General features: G+C 33.0%; 3 protein-coding genes across 8 annotated transcripts in view; 1 reads left to right on the top strand and 2 right to left on the bottom strand.

Annotated features, from left to right (window-relative positions):
• Positions 1-1,254: 1,254 nt before the first annotated feature.
• On the top strand, positions 1,255-22,062 carry LOC146530925 (uncharacterized). Of its 4 annotated transcripts, none has more exons than XM_085199689.1 (9): positions 1,255-1,599; positions 1,715-3,182; positions 4,227-5,111; positions 6,168-6,316; positions 6,606-6,794; positions 7,467-7,685; positions 8,603-8,657; positions 8,926-9,035; positions 20,889-22,062. In XM_085199689.1, exons 1-9 carry the CDS (start codon positions 1,429-1,431, stop codon positions 20,904-20,906), a joined length of 3,264 nt encoding a protein of 1,087 aa, XP_085055815.1. In that variant the 5' UTR covers positions 1,255-1,428; the 3' UTR covers positions 20,907-22,062. The 4 variants fall into 4 exon arrangements, with proteins under 4 accessions (XP_085055815.1, XP_085055814.1, XP_085055817.1 ...); XM_085199688.1 differs by lacking the exon at positions 20,889-22,062 and adding an exon at positions 11,164-12,051; XM_085199691.1 differs by lacking the exon at positions 8,603-8,657.
• Positions 12,052-13,296, bottom strand: LOC146530926 (uncharacterized). Its single transcript, XM_085199700.1, has 3 exons — positions 12,891-13,296; positions 12,661-12,762; positions 12,052-12,534 (listed from the first exon to the last, which is right to left on the bottom strand). Exons 1-3 carry the CDS (start codon positions 12,941-12,943, stop codon positions 12,129-12,131), a joined length of 561 nt encoding a protein of 186 aa, XP_085055826.1. The 5' UTR covers positions 12,944-13,296; the 3' UTR covers positions 12,052-12,128.
• LOC146530923 (uncharacterized) overlaps positions 13,381-22,166 on the bottom strand; it is a 38,705-nt gene continuing 29,919 nt past the window's right edge. The window contains exons 1-7 of one of the 3 annotated variants that reach the window (XM_085199696.1): positions 20,531-20,666; positions 15,669-15,771; positions 15,384-15,579; positions 15,093-15,292; positions 14,610-14,693; positions 14,154-14,404; positions 13,381-14,040 (exon numbers count right to left, since the gene is read on the bottom strand). In XM_085199696.1, coding sequence (XP_085055822.1) covers positions 13,914-14,040; positions 14,154-14,404; positions 14,610-14,693; positions 15,093-15,292; positions 15,384-15,579; positions 15,669-15,770 — 960 coding nt within the window. In that variant the 5' untranslated portion in view covers position 15,771; positions 20,531-20,666 and the 3' untranslated portion in view covers positions 13,381-13,913. Of the gene's footprint in view, positions 14,041-14,153; positions 14,405-14,609; positions 14,694-15,092; positions 15,293-15,383; positions 15,580-15,668; positions 15,772-20,530; positions 20,667-22,166 lie in introns of those variants that run through there. The other 2 variants (XM_085199698.1, XM_085199697.1) reach the window with 2 other exon arrangements.

Raw genomic sequence — 22,166 nt, 5'->3', positions numbered from 1 at the left:
GTAAAAGTAAAAAAATATATTATTTTATAATATTTCACCAAACATTCTAATTTTTTACCAAAATCATCAAAAAATTGATTGAATACGAGATGTTATATATTTTGAATGTAGTTAAATTTTATTAAAATTTATATATATAAGTAAAGTAGTTAGTTAAGATATTGCCATGCCAACTGTGAATATTTGCAATTACTCATTTAAATTAAGTTATTAAATTAATATTTACAAAACTTGTACCTAGTTACTAAGTCTCAAGGAATATTTTACAAATCTTTGCTACTCTAAAGTATATAAAATCATAATTTGATAGACACTCTACCAAACTAACTTAGACTTAGACCGCATCATTCTTTTTAAATTTTTTCTTTGGCATATTCTATAGTATATGTCAAAATCAAATTAAAATTAAATCAGCTTCACGCTGTACCCCTCACAGCCTTACAAACACAGAAGAGTAGGCAGGGGGATCCTAGTGTTAAGACACCGTCCCCACTTTCCGCCGAATTCTGGAGGCATTGCGTTTTGAGGGGCAGAACTAAACACCGCGCTTTTCCTTGATATCAGAGTGAAGAAATGAAATATTATTCATTTGAACAATCGCGTTTACAATCACACTTCGTGCCCCTGAGCCATGACTGGCCTCATTCTATTGTATATGTAATCTCTAATTTTCTGAAATTTATAAAACTTGACTTTTTATATTTAATTTTAATTACTAAAAAGAAAAAGCATCTTTATTGTGATGGTATAACTTTTAACAAATTAATAAATGTGAAATTATAATTTAAAATTAAATTTGTACAACTTGCCTTTTTATTATTTTTTTAATGATTAAAAAGCTCTTTTAACTGTATTATAATTATAATAGTTATAATTCATTACTTTAAGTGTTTTATAGGGTTTTTAAGTTCTAGTTTTTGCATATTAATAAACGTGAAATTTTAAATTAAAATTGAAATTATGATAAAGCCAAAAGAAGTTCGAGAGTAAATTGATTATTATATGACATATTCATGTCTACAATTACATTCTGATGAGTTCGTTTTGTTCTCGAATTCTCTGAAAACATAGCAATAGAATAACATAAAAATAAATTTCGAAAGTCTAATAAATATTTTAGAAAGAATATGATTTGTACATTGAATGTACAAATCATATTCTTTCTAAAATAATTCATTTGCGTTATAATACGAAAAATATGATATCGATAATTTTATGTTACATCACTGCACCATAAACCGCATTGTCAAATCTATATTGTAATTTGTATGGCGTTAACGTAAAAGAAAATGGCCGACATATGTTGTGAGAGATAACTAATGTTACAATTGTAACTGGAAAGTTCTATGAATACTGCTAATTGTAAATTAACACTGCATACATTTAAAAAATCGAATATATTTTTTAATTTTGAAATTATATATAAAAATGGCATGGCCTGTACCTCCTTCGGGTCAATGGAACTCCGGGTTTCCAATGACGCCAGATATGAATTCTTATACTCCTGAACAGTGGGCCCTTATGCAGCAACAAAATTGGCAGCAGTGGGCTCAATGGCAACAACAATATGCACAATGGCACACACAGTATGGAGATAAGGTAAATTTGACAAAAGTTTTGGTATTATGTTTAAGACACAATTTCTGGGCCAGTCGTGGTGCAGGGTAACCCCTGCAGTGTGTGTTTTTAAAATGTTTCTTTATTGTTTACATAGTATACTCAGCAAATGCAGGCGTTTCAAGCCATGGCGGGATTTCCACCAGTGCCTCCAACCAATGTTGCACCTCCACCTGCGCCGCCTCCGCCTGATAAGCCACCGCCACCACCTCCTCATGAGAACGACCAACCTTTGTATAGCAAACCTAAAAGTAATGTGGCTCCTGTTCCACCGCCGACACAAATACAAAATAATACCCAAATTAGCTATAGTGATGTTTCGACAGGTAATATTCAAAATAGGTCATATACGACTGATTCCTATTCAAGTGAGACTAAATCCCAGCCGTCTGTCAATACAGAGGCACTAAAAAAACTTGCAGAGGAAGAGAGACTGTTTGACATTCAATTTAAAAAATGGGAGGAAGAAATCCAAAAGTGGAAAAGAGAAAACGTTAATCATCCTGACAAACAAGCTTACAATGAGTATGAACAGAAATTTGAAGCTTGTAGAGCTCAATTGTTGGAACGCAGAGATCAAATGAAACAAAAAAGAGCCCGCCTAATGGATAATGGTTCCCAAGTGTTGAGCTCTACAACCACTGGTAATAAATCAACTGAAATTACTCCCATGTCAAATATTAACTATCAACAAAATATACAACCTAATGCATTACAAAAAAATAACCAAAATAATTATATAAATATGTCAAGTATGCAGTACTCATCTCAACCATACAACGAAAAACAACAAGCTATGCAAGCTTTTAATCAAAATAATAACAAACATCAAGATTACGAAGATAAATATGAATCATTCAACAACAGTGTTGATGATTACTCCCAAAAGCCACCACCTTTAAATTCAAATTTTTTAACTAATCAATCAAAAGATATACCAGGATTAGACTTAGTACCTGAAAGTGAAAGACCTGTTACTAATAAGCAATATGAAATTGTTGATGTAACAGAAGAAAATTCAAACTTACATCATCAACAAAAACCACTAGCACCCGATTATTCTAAGATTTCAAAAGGTATAAACAATATTCTTGGAGATGAGAAAATTATGAACATACTATCCATGGTGTCACACCAAAAATCAAGTGACACAAGAAAAGATGATGTTGATGGAAATAGCAGTTATTACAAAACTAATCAACACAATCCCATTTATAATCAACATGTTTCAAATAATTATCCCAATAACCAACAATTGGCTAATACTAGTTATTCTGATACTTCTAATAATTTTCCAAGAGATGAATATGTAACTAATAATATTCAACAAAACCAATACTACAATGGGCCAAATCAATATGGCAGGCCAAATGAACCCCCTAGACAAATAACACAAAATATGCCACAGAGAAATAATGAATATTCACATCAACATAATTTTGAAAGAACTAAAGTTCAGGAAATCAACCAAAACAATGAACCACCAAAACCTAAGTGGGTTCACGAACCTCTGTTTGCACCATCCATTATAGTTGATTATGAACATAAATCTCTAAGACTGAAAGGTAATTTTAATTTAAAACATTATTTTATTACCTCTTTGCAGAAAGATGATTTCATTTTATATATTATCTATTATTTATAAAGTTTTTGTTGCTCAATTTTAAGCACAATTTTTTTTTATTTTGCTACAAATAAAATATATATATATTCTGTACACTAACAAGGGATGTTATGGAGCCTGATAATTATCACTGAAACTGTTGGATATCTGAAAAAAAAAACTATACCCCATTAAAAGGTTTCCTATAATTTCAGATATGAGCAGAGTTTATATGAGACTTGCTTATGATACACTTTCAATATAGCTTTGCCCTACCTACAGACAAGAGCTTAGTGAGAAGTAGTGATTGAGTAGTAGTGATAAGCACAAACAACTTTTGTTACTGGAAAAAGATAAACAAAAAATATCTGAAACTATCAATAGCAAATTCCTTAAGAAACAAATTTCTTAAAAATGTAGAATATCCATAGCCGAAATTATCCAAAACTAATGGATAATCTGAATATTCATAGAGAACATCTAATCTAGTCAACTCTATTCTTCCTAAATATATTCCTTCCATATCTGAAATGTTACATCCATAACATCCCTTTTGCAAATCACACCTGCTTTATAATATTTTTTTTTCTAGTTGTGTGTCTATTTAGAGACTACAAGATAAGATGTTATTACGGCTAATTATCTCATTCCTCTGCAAGTTTGTTAACATGACAGTCTGTTGAATAATACTCTTTTAAGCTATGTTATAATTTTACATAATTTATTTTATAAGATTTACACTATATCTCTCACATGGTAGGAAGGGCAGAAAAAACCCAGTGTTAAGATATTTTTGAATGGCGAAACTCGCTGCTGTGTATTGTCTTGTTGTCATACCAAGGAAATAAAAACAATTTATTTCTATGAATGGATATCGAACCCAGTTTTGTAGTAAATGTCCTGTTTATAGTCAGATGCTGTGCCGCTATATGCGGGATATGCATAAAAGAAAAAGAACCTTAAATTAATAATTATTTCACAACTTAATATATTTATTTGGTTTTAGCTCGAGATTTTATAGAACCTGTACATATGTTTGATTACAATCATACATCAAAGAATGATGAAAACAGTAATAAGAAAGATTTTGGGAAAGAAGTAGATGATTTATTTGTAAGAAAATCTCGTAGGAGAGATGACGATGACTGGATAAATTTTGATAAAGCTTATGAACGGAGGCCAGTAAAAGAAGATAACAGGGCACGTTCAAAAACGTTTTTGAGAGATGATAATGACTTTTATAATAGACGACCAAGTGATCGCTATGAGGAGAGGCGGAGGGACGACCGGGACCGGCTCGGGCGAGACGACCACGAGAGAAGGGATAGGGGGAACGAATACGACAGACCCAGAGACTATGGTAGAGAACGAGACAGTCATAGAGATAGAGAGTCTTATAGAGAGCGCGACGGATATAGAGATAGGGAATTGGGCAGGGATAGAGATCCAGGTAGAGATAGAGATGTAGGCAAAGATAGAGAATTAGATAAAGATCTGATAAGGGAACGCGATATAGGCAGAGATCGAGACTTGGGGAGAGATAGAGTCAGGGACTTAGGTAGGGATAGGGATTTTGGGAGGGATAGAGACGCTTTCCGCGATAGAGATGCCGGTAGAGATAGAAATAACGGAAGAGACAGATACCGGGACAGAAAGGATGACACTAAAAATCGCAGCAGAAGTAGAGAAAGGGACAGTCGTAAAAGGGAACACAGCAAAGATAATGATTCACTTGATAGCTTTAGTTCAAAGAAAAGTAAAGAAGCAAAGGAGGATGCGAATAAATCTCAACCGGGCAAATCAAAACCACAACATATTGTGATGATTGATGATTTGTTGGAAGAGCCTGGACGCAGCATGAGACCACAGAAGATTGTTATTATCTTAAGAGGTAAGAAGACTTAAGAAAATAGCTTTTTTTAGCAGAATAAGCATATTCTTTAGGCTGGTTTTGTACTAAAGGCTAGTATAATAAAGAATAGATTACACTCATTCTGAACACCACTCAACCTTTTAAAGGCATTGTGATTGATTGAATATGTTAATACAGTGCTTTGTCTTATTACAAGACTGAGGAAATTAAAATAATTAATTAGATAAGTAGGAATCAAATTGTAGATGATGCTACGTTTGCCTCTATTGACCTAAGTTAAATGTTGACAAGAAAATAAATAACTGTTAAGTATAAATAAATAACCCTTCAAAGCTAGTTGTGGCGGTGTGTGTGTGTACAAAGTGTGACTGTAAACGTTAAACTGGTAGTGGGTTCAATTCCCACTCGAGGATATGAAATATTTATTTTAAATTTATATTTCTATTACTTCGCTCTGGTGTCGAGGCAAAGCGCGGCGTTGAGTTCCGCCACTCAACACGCAATGCCTCCAGAATTCGGAAAGTGGGGAAAGGAGTGTCTTAACACTAGATTCCCTCTATCTACCCTGCTGTGTACGGGACACAGCATGAAGCTGATTTTATTTTTTTTCTCTTCAAAGTGTGTGACTATGGAACTTTAGTAATATACCATAACATTTAACTTTATTTTTATTTATTAATTATGGCCGTCGCGGCACAATCCCCATTTTGCGCATTTATTTGAGTTCGATTCCCGCTTGGGAACTGAATTGTCACTCGGTCACTCTAGTAAGAAGGCAACTCAAAACAATGCCACGAGACGAACATATGGGTACCTTCAAAAAGCGCGTCTATCTCCACCTCAAAGGCCGGCAACGCACCTGTAGCTTCTCTGGTGCTGCACGACGGGGTCGTGGGCGGCGGTGATCACCACCAAGTGACCTGAACGCTCGTTTGCCTTGTCCTTTTTCCATAAAAAAAAAAGGTTCCGACCGCAAGTGAGGAACGAAATGTCTCCTCTATGATTCCCTCTCCTCCTCTGCTATACGGGATATAGCTGAAATAAAAAAATATATAATTGTGTTTCAATTTACAGGCGCACCAGGTAGTGGCAAATCTTATTTAGCAAAACTCATACGAGATAAAGAGGGGGAATATGGCGGCACCGCACGTATAATGTCTATTGACGATTATTTCGTACAAGAAGGAGAAATTGATGAAATAGATCCCACTACTGGCAAACTTGTGAGTAGTAAATATTATTATCTATTTTTTTTTAATTTCACGTTGTGTCCCGTTTGTTGTTGGTTGGCCAAAGAGAACCTAGTGCTAAGATATCCCTTTCCCACTTTTCTCCCAATTTTTGAGACATCAATGTGGAGTGATGCAAGTTGGGAATCGAATATACAACCTTCGCGTTTACAATCAGATGCTGTAACTTTGCTTCCTGACGGACCCATCTACATATAATACAAAGTGTAATATATTAACAAAATAAACATAAATATTATTTAATTCATTAAAATAATTTTAGATAAAAAAGCCTACTATGAAGTATGAATATGACGAAAGTTTAGAAGAGACATATATGACGTCATTAAAGAGAGCATTCAAGAGAACTATTACGGACGGTTACTATACATTCCTAATATACGACGCGATAAATGACCAATTGAAGGGTTACGCAGATATATGGAATTTTGCACGTCAAAATGGATTCCAGGTACACTTTTAGTTAATCTTTTTGTTCTTAGGTATATGTTACCATTAAGACACTCCAGTTCCCATTTTGCGCCTATTTTTCGTGACATTCCGTATTCAGTAGCAGAAATATATAATAATATCAGTTCAAATTCAATTGAACTGACACACTTACACACTTGGAAGCAGAGTTTGATTGTTGCCAAACGAAATCGTGATTCTCGCTACTATTTTGAATGCGTTTGTCGAAATCATCTAGAAATTTATGATTTTTGATGTATTTCGATTAATTGAGATGAATTAAAATGAGATCAAAATGGTGCAAACCTAAGTAAACCACTGATGATAACAATGAATGTAATCACAGGTGGCAAATTTTATTTGCAATTGACCATAGAATATAATAATTGGTCATTTGTTTATGCATTGCAAGACATTTATTTATTATCCATTAATTATACTTGCATTAATTCTTATTTATTACTACTACTACAATGAGTTTTTCTACATAAAATTTCCACATAACAAAATTATGTTAATAAATTAAATGAAGGTTAATAAATTAATTATAATTAAAATATTTTTCATTTAATCCTTCATTTAATGTAATAAATAAATTTAAAATATAAATAATTTTAAATTTTAAATATTTCATTGTCAATTGCAATTAAAACTACTCAATAACAATTAACAGGTATACATATGTACAATGGAAATGGAAGCCCAAACATGTTACAAAAGGAACATACACAAACGTAGCCTGGAAGACATAGAAGTGATAGTAACGAGGTTCTTCCCCACGCCCACGCACCACATCCACCTAGACGCCACCACGCTGCTGCAGAGCGCCTCCATACCTGACGTGCACATGGAGGACGCCGACCACGTGGCCGTGGACACTGAGGGCAACGAGGTGAGACTGACTGACAGATGGTACAATGCTGTGTTTAATATACTGGATTTTTTTAAATTAAAAAAAGCATATGATATAACGTCGATTATCTCAAACATTGATGAACCAAGCCACGCGGACCACGTGGCCGTGCACGCTTGGACAAATGGTACTTTTTTTTTCGAATGGAGCTGACCTGGACTGATCTTGACAGGGTCACCGGGCGTTAAGACAGATGGTACAATGCTGTGTTTATATAAATACTGGATATTTTTTTAATTAAAAAAATATATGGTGTAACGTCGATTTTTCTGACGTTAATTAATCAAATCAATGGTTTTTTTGTTTGAACTACTTTACAGGCATCTCACGTGTTTTGTATTTTTTGTTCCACTATAAAGCACTTACTTTGCTTTGTTTCTTGTTATTCACAGTCGGTTTGATATTTCACAGAAGATTCGTAAAAGTTATCTTTGTATTAGGTTGTGTAATTTAATAGCTTTTCAAAAGAACAACAATAGAATAATAGATAATCTAAAATTTTTGAGCATAATTTCTTTTTTGTCACATCTTTATGTTGTTTGATAACTATTTGTATTTAGTCATATAATTATGTACATAGATAAAATTATTATCTCGTTGTTGATAAATCATTAATATTCGAAAATAACCATTTTTTTAAAGATCTATTATATCCCCCAATTAGTTTGGATAATCGACGTTTCTGTAAAATATGAAGGTAGATGCAGACGATCTTTTGTATGATGTTATATGGTTTAGGTGATGTTATGGGAATTAGTATAATAACATATATTTTTTATAGATATTTATTTGACAGCGCCTCATCAGTAAGGATTCTTTTCCCTTTGTTAGGTTAGGGCTAACAATTTTTATTACAGCATATAATCTATTTAACACATGAGCTGGTTCTACCGCAGGTTGAAATTAGTTTTACATCGAAATGGGAGAAAATGGACGACGCCGCGCAGCTAGGTAGGTTATTAGTCTTGGTACTTTTGTTTTTTTTATCATTTATATATAAAATGGTCATTTTTCATACATTAATATTATGATCATACAAATAAGTTAATGTGTAAATTGTTATTTATTTATGTATACAGTTATGTTTCTTACGTTTTATGTTTTATATTGTTTTTAGTGTAAATTTGTATGATCATTTAGACATTTTGTATCTGTTAGTAAATGTGTTTAAAGTATATAATTATAATTGGTGATTGAACACGTGGATATATTGTTTCAGCTCGACTCGACGGCACCAGCAGGCCGCTCCGGCCCTCGCAACTCTCCATGGAAGACTACCTACAGCTAGACGAGTGGACCCCAAACCAGGCCAAACCGGGGAAGAAAACTGTAAGTTTATGTTTATATATAAATATATACTATATATACTAGCTACCCTTTCGTTGCTTCGTCCTCTACACACTTGTTTTTAATCTGTATTTCGTAGTCTAATAACATTGTAATATTAAAAACTATATTTAAAACAAAAGTTTCAACCAATTCTGTAAAACATTTTTTTTCTACCAATTTTTGTTGAACAAAATACCTTATATTGACTAGAACTTTTTTTTATAAATCGATTTAAATAAAACAAACACTAACTATTGAGGGAACTTTGTCAAAATATAAAAAAAAACTGCATTTAAATCAGTTAACCCGTTTCTGAGATCTGTATGCACACGTACAGAGAGCGTAAACAATAAAAACACAAACCAAAAAACGACAAAAAATTTAAAAAATTATTGAAATAAAATGTATCATCACTCACAATCGTTGTTAAAATATCGCCTTTTTAACAATTTTTTTTCGGGTCTCGGTTAAATTTATTAAAAACTTTTCCGTACATCTTTATTTATGTGGAATTTTTAGAATATGTTAATATTCTATTAATCTACATCAAAGAAGTACCGGGAGAGAAGAGAAGCTGGGGTTTTTGTTTAAAAAAATGTTGGAGCAATTTTCTTTATCGAAAGTAAATTAATGAATGTATTTGCAATTCTGCAGCCAAATTAAAACATATATGTGTCTATTGATTTTTTGGTATTTTTCGATTATATTTTATTTATCGTAGTATTATTATTATTTACACTTAATTTTTTACATAATAATGATGCAAAGATAAAAAAAATTGTGTTAAAAGAGTAAGATTTTGTTGAATCACGGAACCCAACGTCAAGTTTTGTCACCCAGAGCAGCAAAGAAAAGTCAAATATAATGGAGGTAGAACCCATAACCATCACTTTAAAGTCCGACATTGTCTTACTCCGTCACAAGAGGAAGGAAGGAAGGAAGGAACTCACGCCTGGTCGGCTTGTTAATTTCAGTAGTTATATCTCAGAAACAAGACAATTTTTATAGATTGCATAATCTATAATTTTTGTGCGAGCTATATTTATTTAAGCCGCAACTACTTAACTTAAACTTTTTTGTTGAGTTTATTGAGGACCAAAGGGAACTCGAGTCCGTTCAGGTTGAGGTAACGAGTTTGGTTTCGACTCGAGGGAATCGAATATCACCAAATTTGATGATAAATGAACAAATTTTCATTTCTTCGCTCTGGTAACAAGGTTCCTTCACTTAAAAAGCAATATCTAGAAAATTCCGCGGGAAGTGGGGAACGGAAAGTAACACTGGGTTCCCCTAAGCGCGTAAAGCTAAAAGTAACGAAACAGAAGTTCTGAGTGTCCAAACCAAATTTTAGAAATTTTTACTCTTAAAATTTTTTTTGTAACTTGTTCCCTATTTTTTGGGCTCACTTGACTACTGTTAAAAGTTTTTAAAACAATATTTATATGTAAGTAATATATTGATAATTGGTAAGTTGTTTGATAAACATCAAGTGAACTGTCATATTAAGTGAATATGCTTTCAGCTTATATTTTCTTTTTGCTACATTTGGATATCATTTTATACGTAAAAATTACAAAATTCTTCAAAATAGTATGTCGTCACAGATCGAAATATAAAAATAATACATATTATTTTGTTGGACGGTTTTCAACGGCGATAAACAAAAAAATATTAAAATTTAATTTTCATATCGATAGGAGTCCCAAACTCCTATCCTGACTCCTGAGTTATCACTTTATTTAGGATGTTTATACTATTGATTACGAGGGAATAATATTTTAACGATTACCATTTATATTCATTGAGGGTAAGTTTGAATCGTAATATTAGCGGTTTTAACATATTACTACAGGACTCGTTGACTCGCAATACGTGTTGCTATAGCAACGTGAGCCTCTTTATAAATACAAAGGTATTGTCAAATATGTGGGTAGCGTGTGTTATACTTATTTTATTAATTTAATGTATTTTTTTATGCATTATTTGAAAAAATATTAGGATTTCTGCACTCCTTTATATAAACGATCACTGTGTGCCAAATTTCAAAAACATCTGTCCGCACAATTTGCGTAGAAAAAGAAGTAGAAAGTTTTCGCTTCCCGTATTAATATATAGATAATTAAAACAGGTACGGTGGGCGGACATTGAAGAGAGAAGAGAACAGGAGAAGATGCGGGCTATTGGATTTGTCGTGGGACAGACAGACTGGAACCGAATGACGGACCCCACTATGGGCTCCAGCGCACTCACTCAGACTAAATATATAGAGAGAGTTAGACGATTCTAAGCAATAAATGTTATATACATGTGTTAAATATGAGTATTATTTAATTCACAGTCCTATGGGCAATTAATAATAGTGTTGGATAGTGAGAAAGTTTAATATTATATATTTTTTATTAACGGTTAAACGTAGAGATAAATAAATCGATAAGAATTGTCAATATTTAAATATAATCTCTTGAAATGGCAACGAGTTGTGTAAAATACAATGTCTCAATTTCGATCGTTTTAGTGAAATAATTCTTTGTGTAATAAAGTTATTGTAATATGTTCATTGTTATCTTTCATATTTAACATAATGTACAAAATAAAAGAGAATCTAAATTGGAATATGTGGTAGCTTTTAGAAATAGTCGTTTTGATATATTAAAATAAGAAAATTAGTTTTTCACTAGGAAATTTAACATTTTTAAACGTGTTTGGTTTAGAAATTCAGTTACAGGACATATATATGATACACAAATTTCTTTAGCATACAAATTATATCTTATAAAAATGCTCGTGGATTTCATGTTTCGTATATATCTATCTATCTTTTCATTTGGAACTAATCATCATAAATTTATCACATTTAGTTATTAATATTTAATGTTTTTTGTGTCTTATTAAACGTTTGAAATTTTGAGACACATTATTTAAAAACAGTTGGGGTGTTTATAAACAATTTAAGTATAGTCTAAGTTATTAAGTTACACTTGTACAAGTCACTATAATAAATAAATGAAAAAATAAATTAACGATTTTCATTTCTAAACCGATTTATTTAAAAAAAAAACATTATAAATATTAATATTGGACGTTATATTTAAGTTAATACTTCCCCGGTTGATCAACAGTATCGGGAAATGCCGTGTTTTTATTGAAATTATTCCGGTATTTTTGGGATTTGCTGGATTTGCTCCACACCGCGTCTTCAGAAGTGGTTATTTTTAAATAATTATCACTATTTGTCATTTCTGTGTTAGATTCTTGAAAGGAACTTCTTTTATTTGTTGTATCTATATCTACTTCGCCCGTTTTATCAATTTTACTATGGGACTGCTTTGCAATGTTTTCTTCACCTTCTCTGCCACCGGTCATTATCATCACTTGCGGTGTACTCATAGCGGTCATGTGGTCCTTCAGGCATTGTTGGAGAATGTGCAGAAAAAATAGAAATGCAAGTAGAGTAAGAGCCGACATGGCCGCGTTGTTTTTTTGATTGCCTCCGTAGTGGCTTAAAATAATTTTAAAACGAAAATTAACACATATTTATATATTCTTAAAAAATATAGTCTACGTTTATATCTTATACGTATATTATAGTTGAAATATTATTAAGAAAAAACAAAATAATATTTACTGTTTTGTCGATACGAGGTGGTGGTGCCCTTGGGCCGGTGGAGAAGGTTCGTACGGATAATATACACCTTGGTCATGTGCGGTTCCCGCATATTCTGCGTATCTAAAATTAATTTTTGATATACAATTAAAACCTTTTTTTTTAAATAAGAACATATATAAAATTATTGCTAATACGTTATTTCGGGGGACTTCCCATCGAGAATTATGTATTTAAATATTTTTACGAACCTTTCTGAGAGCTGCTTCGCGGCTAATCCCATTTGGGAGTGGTAGTTGTCCATCGTGTTGTCACTTGGCTCATACAAACGCGAATGTCAAGATGTACGTACGTATGGCGATATGCTTATTGCGCTCCAGTTGTTCTGCTGCATCTAATGTGCGACTCACAACGGTATTATAGATGATAATTTTTCCACAAATTATCCCATAAACAGATGTCATTTTTTTTGTTTCAGTCTAGGATGAGGATATCTAGTGTTAAGATACTCCGTTTCCTCTTTTCTGAAGCCATTGTGTGTTGAGTGGCGAAAATCAACGCCGCGCTTCGCCTCGACACCAGAGTGAGGAAATGAAAATAATAAATATTTCATTTCCTGGAGTGGGAATCGAATCCACAACCTGTTGCATTTACAATCACACGCTTGTGCCCCTGTGCCACGACTGGCCTCATTCTTTTTTTATTATTGAACTAAAGTTTAAATAACATAAATAAAACGCATTTTTCTTTTAACATTTTTTTTATTTTACAATCACAATCACACAAGGACGTCCTCAATCACTCGATCACAAAAATATACACAATATTATTACTAACTATATTATGTGACATTAATTTATTCATATCACTCCAAACATCAGTCGTTAATTACATATTATTGGCAGAATTAAAAAATAAATTCGATGCCAATTTGTAAAAATTCAAAAGATCTGTTTTACATAATCGTTTTGAAAATGGAAAACTACATTTCACGCTATTTTATTGGGGTCTAAGCGATAAGTTCTAGAATAAGTTAAATAAATAAATAAGTTAAATAAATAATACCTTAATTTATCCATAACACTGTGCAAATGGCATAAACTGCCAGTTTGTTCAAAGCAAACATTCAAGATAATTAGTGATTTGAAATATTTTTTACGGATTTCGAAAAAATTCTAACGGATATTTTACACAAATGTTTTAACGCATTACTGTCTATTATAAAAAAAAACGTATTTGTGGCATTTAAAATTTAAATTTGGAAAAAAACTTAATTAAACTTCGTTACATTCAAGATAGATTTGGCGGCAGTCTGCTCCTGAACGTCCACGACGTCCGGCTTCGTAAAATTGGTTGAAGGTTCCAGCGGATTGTCTTTCCAGAATAAAACTCGCAGCGTATCTGGAGGAAGTCGTTAATAATATTTGATTAAAAAAATTATTGGCACTCAAAAAAGATAGAAAATGAATGATATATTAAATGTCGATTAAAATTATTTATAAATATATACTTACGTCCCAAGCTGGCAAAAGACGCTATTATGTCCAATATCCGAGGAGCATTCATTGTTAGCGTCGCACAAATACTTTTGTAGGCATTTTTCATCATTTGTTTTGAACGACCGGGCGTACGTCTTCAACATGGCGATACCGGCCATAGCGGCGTCGCTGACAGAGTCCTTCTTTCCCATTGATCGGGCAGCGAGTGACCGATGTGAGAACGAGGTTTTGAGAGCATCCAGAAGATTTACAACGATGTTGATGAACTGGAAATAAAAATTATAACGTCTTAATTGTTTTGTACACCGAATTACTACGTGTTTTTAATAAAATAAATAGCAGTTTTTTGTAAACGCAAATAATATTTTGGTGACAAATCAAATACAACTTGGATATTATATGAAAATGAATATGATTCGGTATATATGACAATGGTTGGTTTAATGAGGATAGGAAGGATAGCTCGCGTACCTCTCCAGCCTGCTTTGCCATGGAGGCCACTTGGTCGGGATCTTTTGCACCGAGCACCGTCGACAGTACCGCAGCCAATATACTCTGAAGCAAGCGAGAAGCGACACCGTCTCCATAACCATACTTTTCTATTTACAATTAAAGTATTGGACTACCTCAGAGAAGAATATTAGGACATAAAATGGTCTTATTTTCTGTGAGATAGCCTCAGGACGTGAAGGCTGCAGTTATTTGTAGGTATCTAAATTCTAATTTGGATTGCTTACTATATGTGAGGAATAAATTTTATGGGTGCTTTACATTAGTGTTTTCAATATGATAAATATAATATATGTACTATAAATATGCGTATCTACAGATCGATGTTAGTGGATCAGTATGTATTGTAGCCAAATAATTGTTTATACAATAAATTGCAATTTTTTTCTATAGGAAATTTAAACATGCGCTGGATGACACTATTATTTGATGACAAATATGTACCTGCATTGGTGAAGACTCGTTGTCCACTTTGTCAATTCCAGTGTTGTTGTTAGCGCCTCCTAGGATTGCGGTCAGGATTTTCAGACCCATTGAGAATAAAAATGTCCACGGAGATGGTGCAGCTGAATCTGTGTCTAAATTGTCGCTCTTATTTGGTCCTACAGTGCCCGCAGGATTGAAAATCATTTGCATTATCATACCTATAGAAAAATGGAATAATTACATTTTGAAGATAAACACAATTTATGTATTTTTTCTGAAGCAATATAATTTGAGTATTGAATTTCACACCTAACATGTTTGACCATGAGGAACCGCCATCTGATAGAGAATTGTTCTGGATATCATCCAGATCATCGAGAGCTACTTTCTTCAATGCATTAGATTTTTCAGCGAATTTTCGTTCTTCTGCGATTTGTTGCCGGTGTGGTACTGGTAATGAGTTACTATAATACTGTGGGTTTTGATTCCGAACACTGCTTGTGACCTAAAAAAAACCCGAAGATTCAAGTTAACAATACAATAAAAAATGGAATATTTATAGAATATAGCCATCGATCAATATAAAAATATTACCTGTGAAACAAGAGGCATATGTTGCGGGTACGCCAACGTGTGAAGAATCGTCGACGAACAGATTAGGGCCAGGAATGCCCATCCTGTCACCTTTTGCTGCATGCTGCAAGTAAAAGTTTTGCATTAATATTACGTAAATTAAATTAATATCGGCGACCATACAATTATACAAGAAATTGTTAAAAAATATGTAGGTCTCGCACTATCTTTGCACCTTGTTCTTTAATTTCTATTAGAAAGCTAAACTTTTTTTGTATTAAATAATTGTAAAATCGAGTTAATTGCCTTGACTCGAACCTGTTTATTGAAAGTGGTCGCACACATGGACTTAATTTTTATTTGAGGATGCAGGCTAATTGCAGGATGTCCATTATTTAACCATTTAAGTCTTAGACGTACGACAAGAAGTTTCCAAATTTGACCTAATGCCAGTAATTACTAAGTATTTTTATAAACTACTTTCTAGTAGAAAAGTCTTGATATTATGATATTTTATCGCCGAGATGTAATATGCGGTGGTACGCTATTTGATCACCTATCCGGTATGGAAGTGTGTTAGCGGTTTGACCGACAATCTCTATACAGGTGACCCGGTCTTCACTAACTGTTGTCTTGTAGATGTCACCTCGCACCTGCATAAGGTGCCACTTCTATAAATTGAAGTTAATAGAAACGGTCACAACGGTGGCCGTAATTCCCATTACTAGATCAGTTATAGCGATTTGGAGCTAAAATAGCAAGTGTAAATGATTTTATTATATTATCTATGTATAAAATATATGGTTAAAATCATGGTTTCGTTTGGATGAATTATCCTAAATTCCTTATAATTAATATTATTTAATATACGCTCCAATAAATAAACTTTTCAGCAAGATATATTTCAAGTTTTACGCGTCTCACTCGCGCCAATAGGCGTTGGTGCATGTGTAAAATTCTCTCTTGGAGAAATTCTATACGTAAGCCTAATGCGCTAATGTTTTATGTATACGTCTTATTGCTGTTTGGACACAAGTGTAATTGTAAGAAGAAATTATTAAATATTATTATTATAATGAGTTAAAGTAATGCTTTCAACTTTGTTATTACGGAGATAGGCAATTATGGTTCAAGCCTAGAGAAAGGAGGAAGTAGTCCGGAAACTAACTACTTAATTATTTATTTAACACTAGCGGTCCGTTCTGGCGCCGTCTGTGTGAGTTTTGTTTTTTAGTGCAGTAATTATTATTTACTAACAAGACAGAAATGTTGGAAATTGATTTACCTTACGTTAGCCACGGTTAATTGTATTTTTTTATATATTACGTCCTTCCGTCCTACGTTTTAAAGTTATTTAATTAAAACCGTGAAAAAGTTCGTGAAAAACCGTGAAAAAGTTCGTGATGTATAAAATACTTACATAGTTAAATCTACTATGTAATTAAATCTGTTCGATTGGCTTCACGTGTGGACATACAAGCTGATGAAAATTTTAAAACTATTTTTTTTCATATTTTCTACATCAATCATCATTTTGTATATTAATAGATATTATATATAATTATACTGTGACAACGTGAGACGACTAAAACTTATCTTCGACCTCATAACCCAGTGACCCTATCCAGCGAACTCGGAGGCTATTGACTCCAATGCACTTTAAGAAAGCATCACTTTCGTTTGTCTTCCATTATTATGTACTACTTTTTCTGTAAATTCCAAGTGTATTTATATAGCTGTTCTTATAGAGACAGTGCAAGGTGCAGAGTTAAGCGCATGAAGATGGTGATAGGTGAAAGCCGCGGGAGCCGGTCGCGTGTGCCACTGATGCGCAAGGTTAACGTTTCTCTAATTTCGGTGGGAGGTCTCAGACCTGCCATTATGGTGCGGTCAACTGGCTCCCTACTTTCATGGGAAATTCGCGGTGGAAAAATAAAAGTCGTAATTTTCACTCGTTTTCTCGATCAGGTTATTCTTGTGCGCTAATAGAGAAAATGAAAATGTTATATAAAAATGTTTTCTCGTTGTCGTTTTGGATTCGTTATTCGCTCGCCGACCGGTCCGGTGTGCGATCCGCTTTCTAAAACCGTGCGCAAGTCTGGCCGCTGCGTGTTCCACACGCGGATATGGACGGGCTTGATTACTCAGCCGTGGACATTTTGTATTGGTTTTCAACAGTTCTGATGCGAAGGAGTAGGAACGGTGTGGCTGTTCAAGCATGTTATATTAGCAAAACGTTTCTGGGTAGCGATTTGTTTGCAACTGACAATTTAATGCTATCCAATGAATCTGTTTGCAATGTTTAGATTGTATACTCTTTTTTTCTAATGATGTACGGAATATTTTAATCTATAGTTTATTCTATATTGGTATATATTTAATTCTTTATTTCTTTAATCGTTCACCATATTTTGCAGCTGACAGAAAGATATTATTGGTTTTTGTTAGATCTGTTTTTTCATGTGCACTCTATGAAACTTAAATTTTTCATGGTCATTTCGAAAGCTTCTTCCTTACAAAGATTTTAACATAAAAATGTACTCCATAATAACAGCAATATCAATATCTATAAATATTTAGTATATCATTTCTAAGATAATCTATAATTACTGTCGCGTTCAAGCGCATTTATTATCCAACGGCCGGTGAATGACTAGATTCCTCTCGTCGTCACAACTTTCACTTTAAAGTTTTTTGGATATGAAAGGAATGAACAGAATGGTTTACGACCTGCGAGTTGAAGAACTTGTTTGGTATAGGTAGGTACGTCGTTATTATTTGCTTTCTAAAAAAAATATGAAAGTTGGTAACTTCAAACATAATTTTTAATGCATTTTAATATTTAAATATTGTTGAATTTACGTAATTTTTTCCATTTTAAAAAGTAAATGTTGCATAACTATTATAGTATTATATGTAATTTTTGTTGGACCATACGAGAAACTACTGGTAGTGTAGGTGACAGCACGCGAGCTGGGTGGGTATTGACCATTCGTGGCAGCTTTCTTCGCCACTTTCAACACTATCCGCGAACGTTTTAAGACTTTTAATTAGCTATTTAAACAAACAGTTATTGTCTTACTGCAGTTTTATTATTGCGTTATGTAATATGAAAAAAATATGATGGCCTCCCATTCTATCTCTGCTAGGACTTATCTTACTAAACTAAACGTGTTAAATAGCAATGATTTCTGAAAATTTCACTTGGCGGTACATTTATAATAAAAAAAATCATTAATTTATATTTGAATAAATTGTGATATCTATAAATACGCGGAAAGTTGAGGTCGGAGTTGTATTTACCTACTAGCCTCTATATATATATATAAAAAAAACAAAAAAAAACATAAAGAAAATATTGTTTTCTTTTTAAATCTCACGTTACTTCAAACTTACATATGATAAGATTTCATTTATCAGTATTTCAAGACGAGCGTGTGCGAGTGCGTTCTATTCTGATGTACTAGTAAGAGAATACCTCTTTTGATGCGCTCTATTAATTGATTGGTCCAATTAGAAATGTAAACCGTTAAGATTTAAATTCAGCTACCGTTCTCAAGCCCGAGCTCACATTTGCACTAGTAATTTATCCGATGCTTTCCTTTTTTGTTCCAGCTTCACGCTGTATCCCGCATGTAGCGGGGTAGGCCGAGGGAGCCTACTGTTAAGACACTCCGCTCTCTACTTTCTGTTGAATTCTGGAGGTATTGTGTGTTGAGTGGCGGAAATCAACGACGCGCTTTGCCTCTACATCAGAGCAAAGAATTGAGATATTAAATATTTCATTTCCTTGAGCGGGAATCGAACCCACAACCTGTCGCGTTAACAGTCACACGTTTGCGCCCCTGCGCTACGATTGGCCTCAATTTTCTTAAATATATTAAAAAATCAAAGGCATTATTATGACAAGTGTGTCAAATTATATAGAGGTTTTTGTTTTAGTCCATCACGTTTATTTCAAGGTTGAATGCGACCGTATTTTCACATTTTAGAAAGTGAAGGTTTTCATTTACATGTGTAAAGCTTTGTGGTCGTGAATCCTCGGTCCGGCCACTGTGAAATTTTCGTGACCTCGTCAACCGTTTGTCTCTCTTTATTGGCATAGAATGTATGTATTTAGTATTGTTACGCGCCTATTCTTCCTTTGAAAGACGCCGTGCGAATTGAGTCGCATATGGGATTTGTTGCATAACTGTCAATGGCTTCAATAGTTTTTTTTTTGTCTATGAATACAAAAAAAAAATTAAACAATCGTTATGTCAAATTGCTTCATGTATGTATGACCGTTTTTTTTTTTGTGATAGAATTGTTCTATTACAACAAAAAAAAACGGTTTTTTGGACTGTATATTTTAGTTAAATATTTTCTTTTTTTTTTTAATCTACATCGGGGACGGAAACTTAAATATGTACGCTACGTAAATAGTTAAATACTTATCTGTCAACAGCACATTATGAATTATAAATATTTTTTAAAATCTTACAATATTTTTATATTATCTACAATTTATACTTATATTCCTGAAAACAATTGATTTATTATAAAATTAATATAATAAAATTATGGTTTAATTTTGAACTGATTATCTTACTTTCTCCGATGCAATATCTTAATATAATGTCGTGATAGTTATACTTTCACAATTATGGAAGGTGTTCAACAAAATGGCGGGAAATTTGAATGACACATGCTTGTGTTTAACTATTAATAATAAGAATAAATCAGAAATAGATTTATTTATACATAGTTAACACCAGAACCACCTTTGACAATAGTATCACAATATCACGAATTAATAACGTCCAAATCCATCGGTATCAATCACGTTAAAATCACCACAATTTTCACTCACTGTTGGAAAACATTTTTTGAAAATTTCTTACCTTATTTTGTTTGAAAGGGTAAACACTAAATCACTAACACTTATTTGATATCTGCCACGGGCTAGCCACTCGTCACCGGTGAAAGTGCGTGTTGCTTGTGCGAGAGTTTGACTTGCAATGAGTGGTGCGCCTTGAACTTCACATATATATAGGATGACCCAGTTAATACTGCGATAGCTAACTGTGCTAGTTGGTCCGCCTGTCCGTGAGTACGACCTGTTCATCCCGTTGGATGAACCCGCGATCCTGCAGTCCTTGTCAAGGACACCGGGTGAATGTATCACGGAACGAAACGCCCACCCATTTGGACTTCTCTATGTAGAGAACAATTGATTTAATAAGCTCTTTCTTGTTCCAGGTAAGGTGTAAAGCTTGATGTGCCGAGGTATGGGTAAGAGGACTGTATGTAAGTATGTAAATCATTATTTACTAGGAAAAGATTGTTTATTGTTATAATAATATGATATTTTATATGCGCATCAAGCAACGTCCTGCTATGATAACTGCTTGCCAAACGCCTGTTAATATTATTGGTACCTTAGAAAGTTTACCAGGAATCTTGGCAAGTATAACATTCTCTTATCTAAAAAAAATTTATAGCCAAATTGAACAAAATTGACATTATTTATAGCCTATGTGTTAATCTGATGTAACTATACACTTTTTTATTTTTTTTAATCTAAATTCGTTCTGTGGTTTTGGCTTGAAAGTGGAACAAACATCCATTTTCTTAAACCTTAACATATATTATATTAGTAGGATTTACATAATCATAATTAGCGTTAATTGCAACAAGGCGATGAAAATATTATCTTTAAATACCGACCCGGTAAGGCTATGTACATTTAGCTATATTTTTCTAATATTAAGTACTACTTTTTTAAATAAAAAAAATATTAATATTATCTTGCATACAGAGAGTCAGTAAATGCACAGTGTCCACACTACCGTAAGTTTCTATAGTAGACATAATTATCATTTGTCTTGTTCTTAAGGTGATTATTCTAAGGATAGTACTGTCAACAAGTTGTGGCCGCTCTGAAGTTAGATTGCCTGAACTTTTGCGCATTGGTCACTCGGGAAGAAAATAATCAAAAGAAAGAAAAAAGCCCTAGAACCAAATCTGCGCAGTCATCTACAGCTAGTTTTAGGGCGGCAAGGACTTGTTGAACCTGCATTTAGTTGGCATTTCCAATCACTTATCCAAAAGGCAATGAGTTATTAGTCTATTCTATGTAACTGAAAAATTATCTATATCTTTTCTTTACATAATTATAACGATAATTTTATTTTCAGTTTTGCTTAATTTTTATTTCTTTTAACCAACTAAGTTTGATCTTATATACATCTTTATGCTACATTTTAAATATTTTATAGTCTATCAAAGATCAACTAAAACAACATTTATTACTTTACAACAGGTACAGAGAGGCTGGATTATTCTTTTTGAAGTAAAACTGGGTGAGTGCGACTCTTACAAAGTGCTTAAGTTTAAATTTAGAATGTTGCTTTTTAAATTAAATTATATTTTTTTAATTAATTCCGTTTTATTTAAAAACTCCCAAGCACCTATATAAAATGAACTACTTGTATTTATTCACGTTCTCGATAATTGAATGAATGATTATTTATTTAT

Source organism: Heliconius melpomene, chromosome 16 (genome assembly GCF_056956725.1).
Source record: "Heliconius melpomene rosina isolate 202511_hmr_F chromosome 16, ASM5695672v1, whole genome shotgun sequence".
NCBI classification, from domain to species: domain Eukaryota; kingdom Metazoa; phylum Arthropoda; class Insecta; order Lepidoptera; family Nymphalidae; genus Heliconius; species Heliconius melpomene.
The sequence above is the reverse complement of the archived record's forward strand: the minus strand, read 5'-3'. Positions and strand labels throughout refer to the sequence as shown.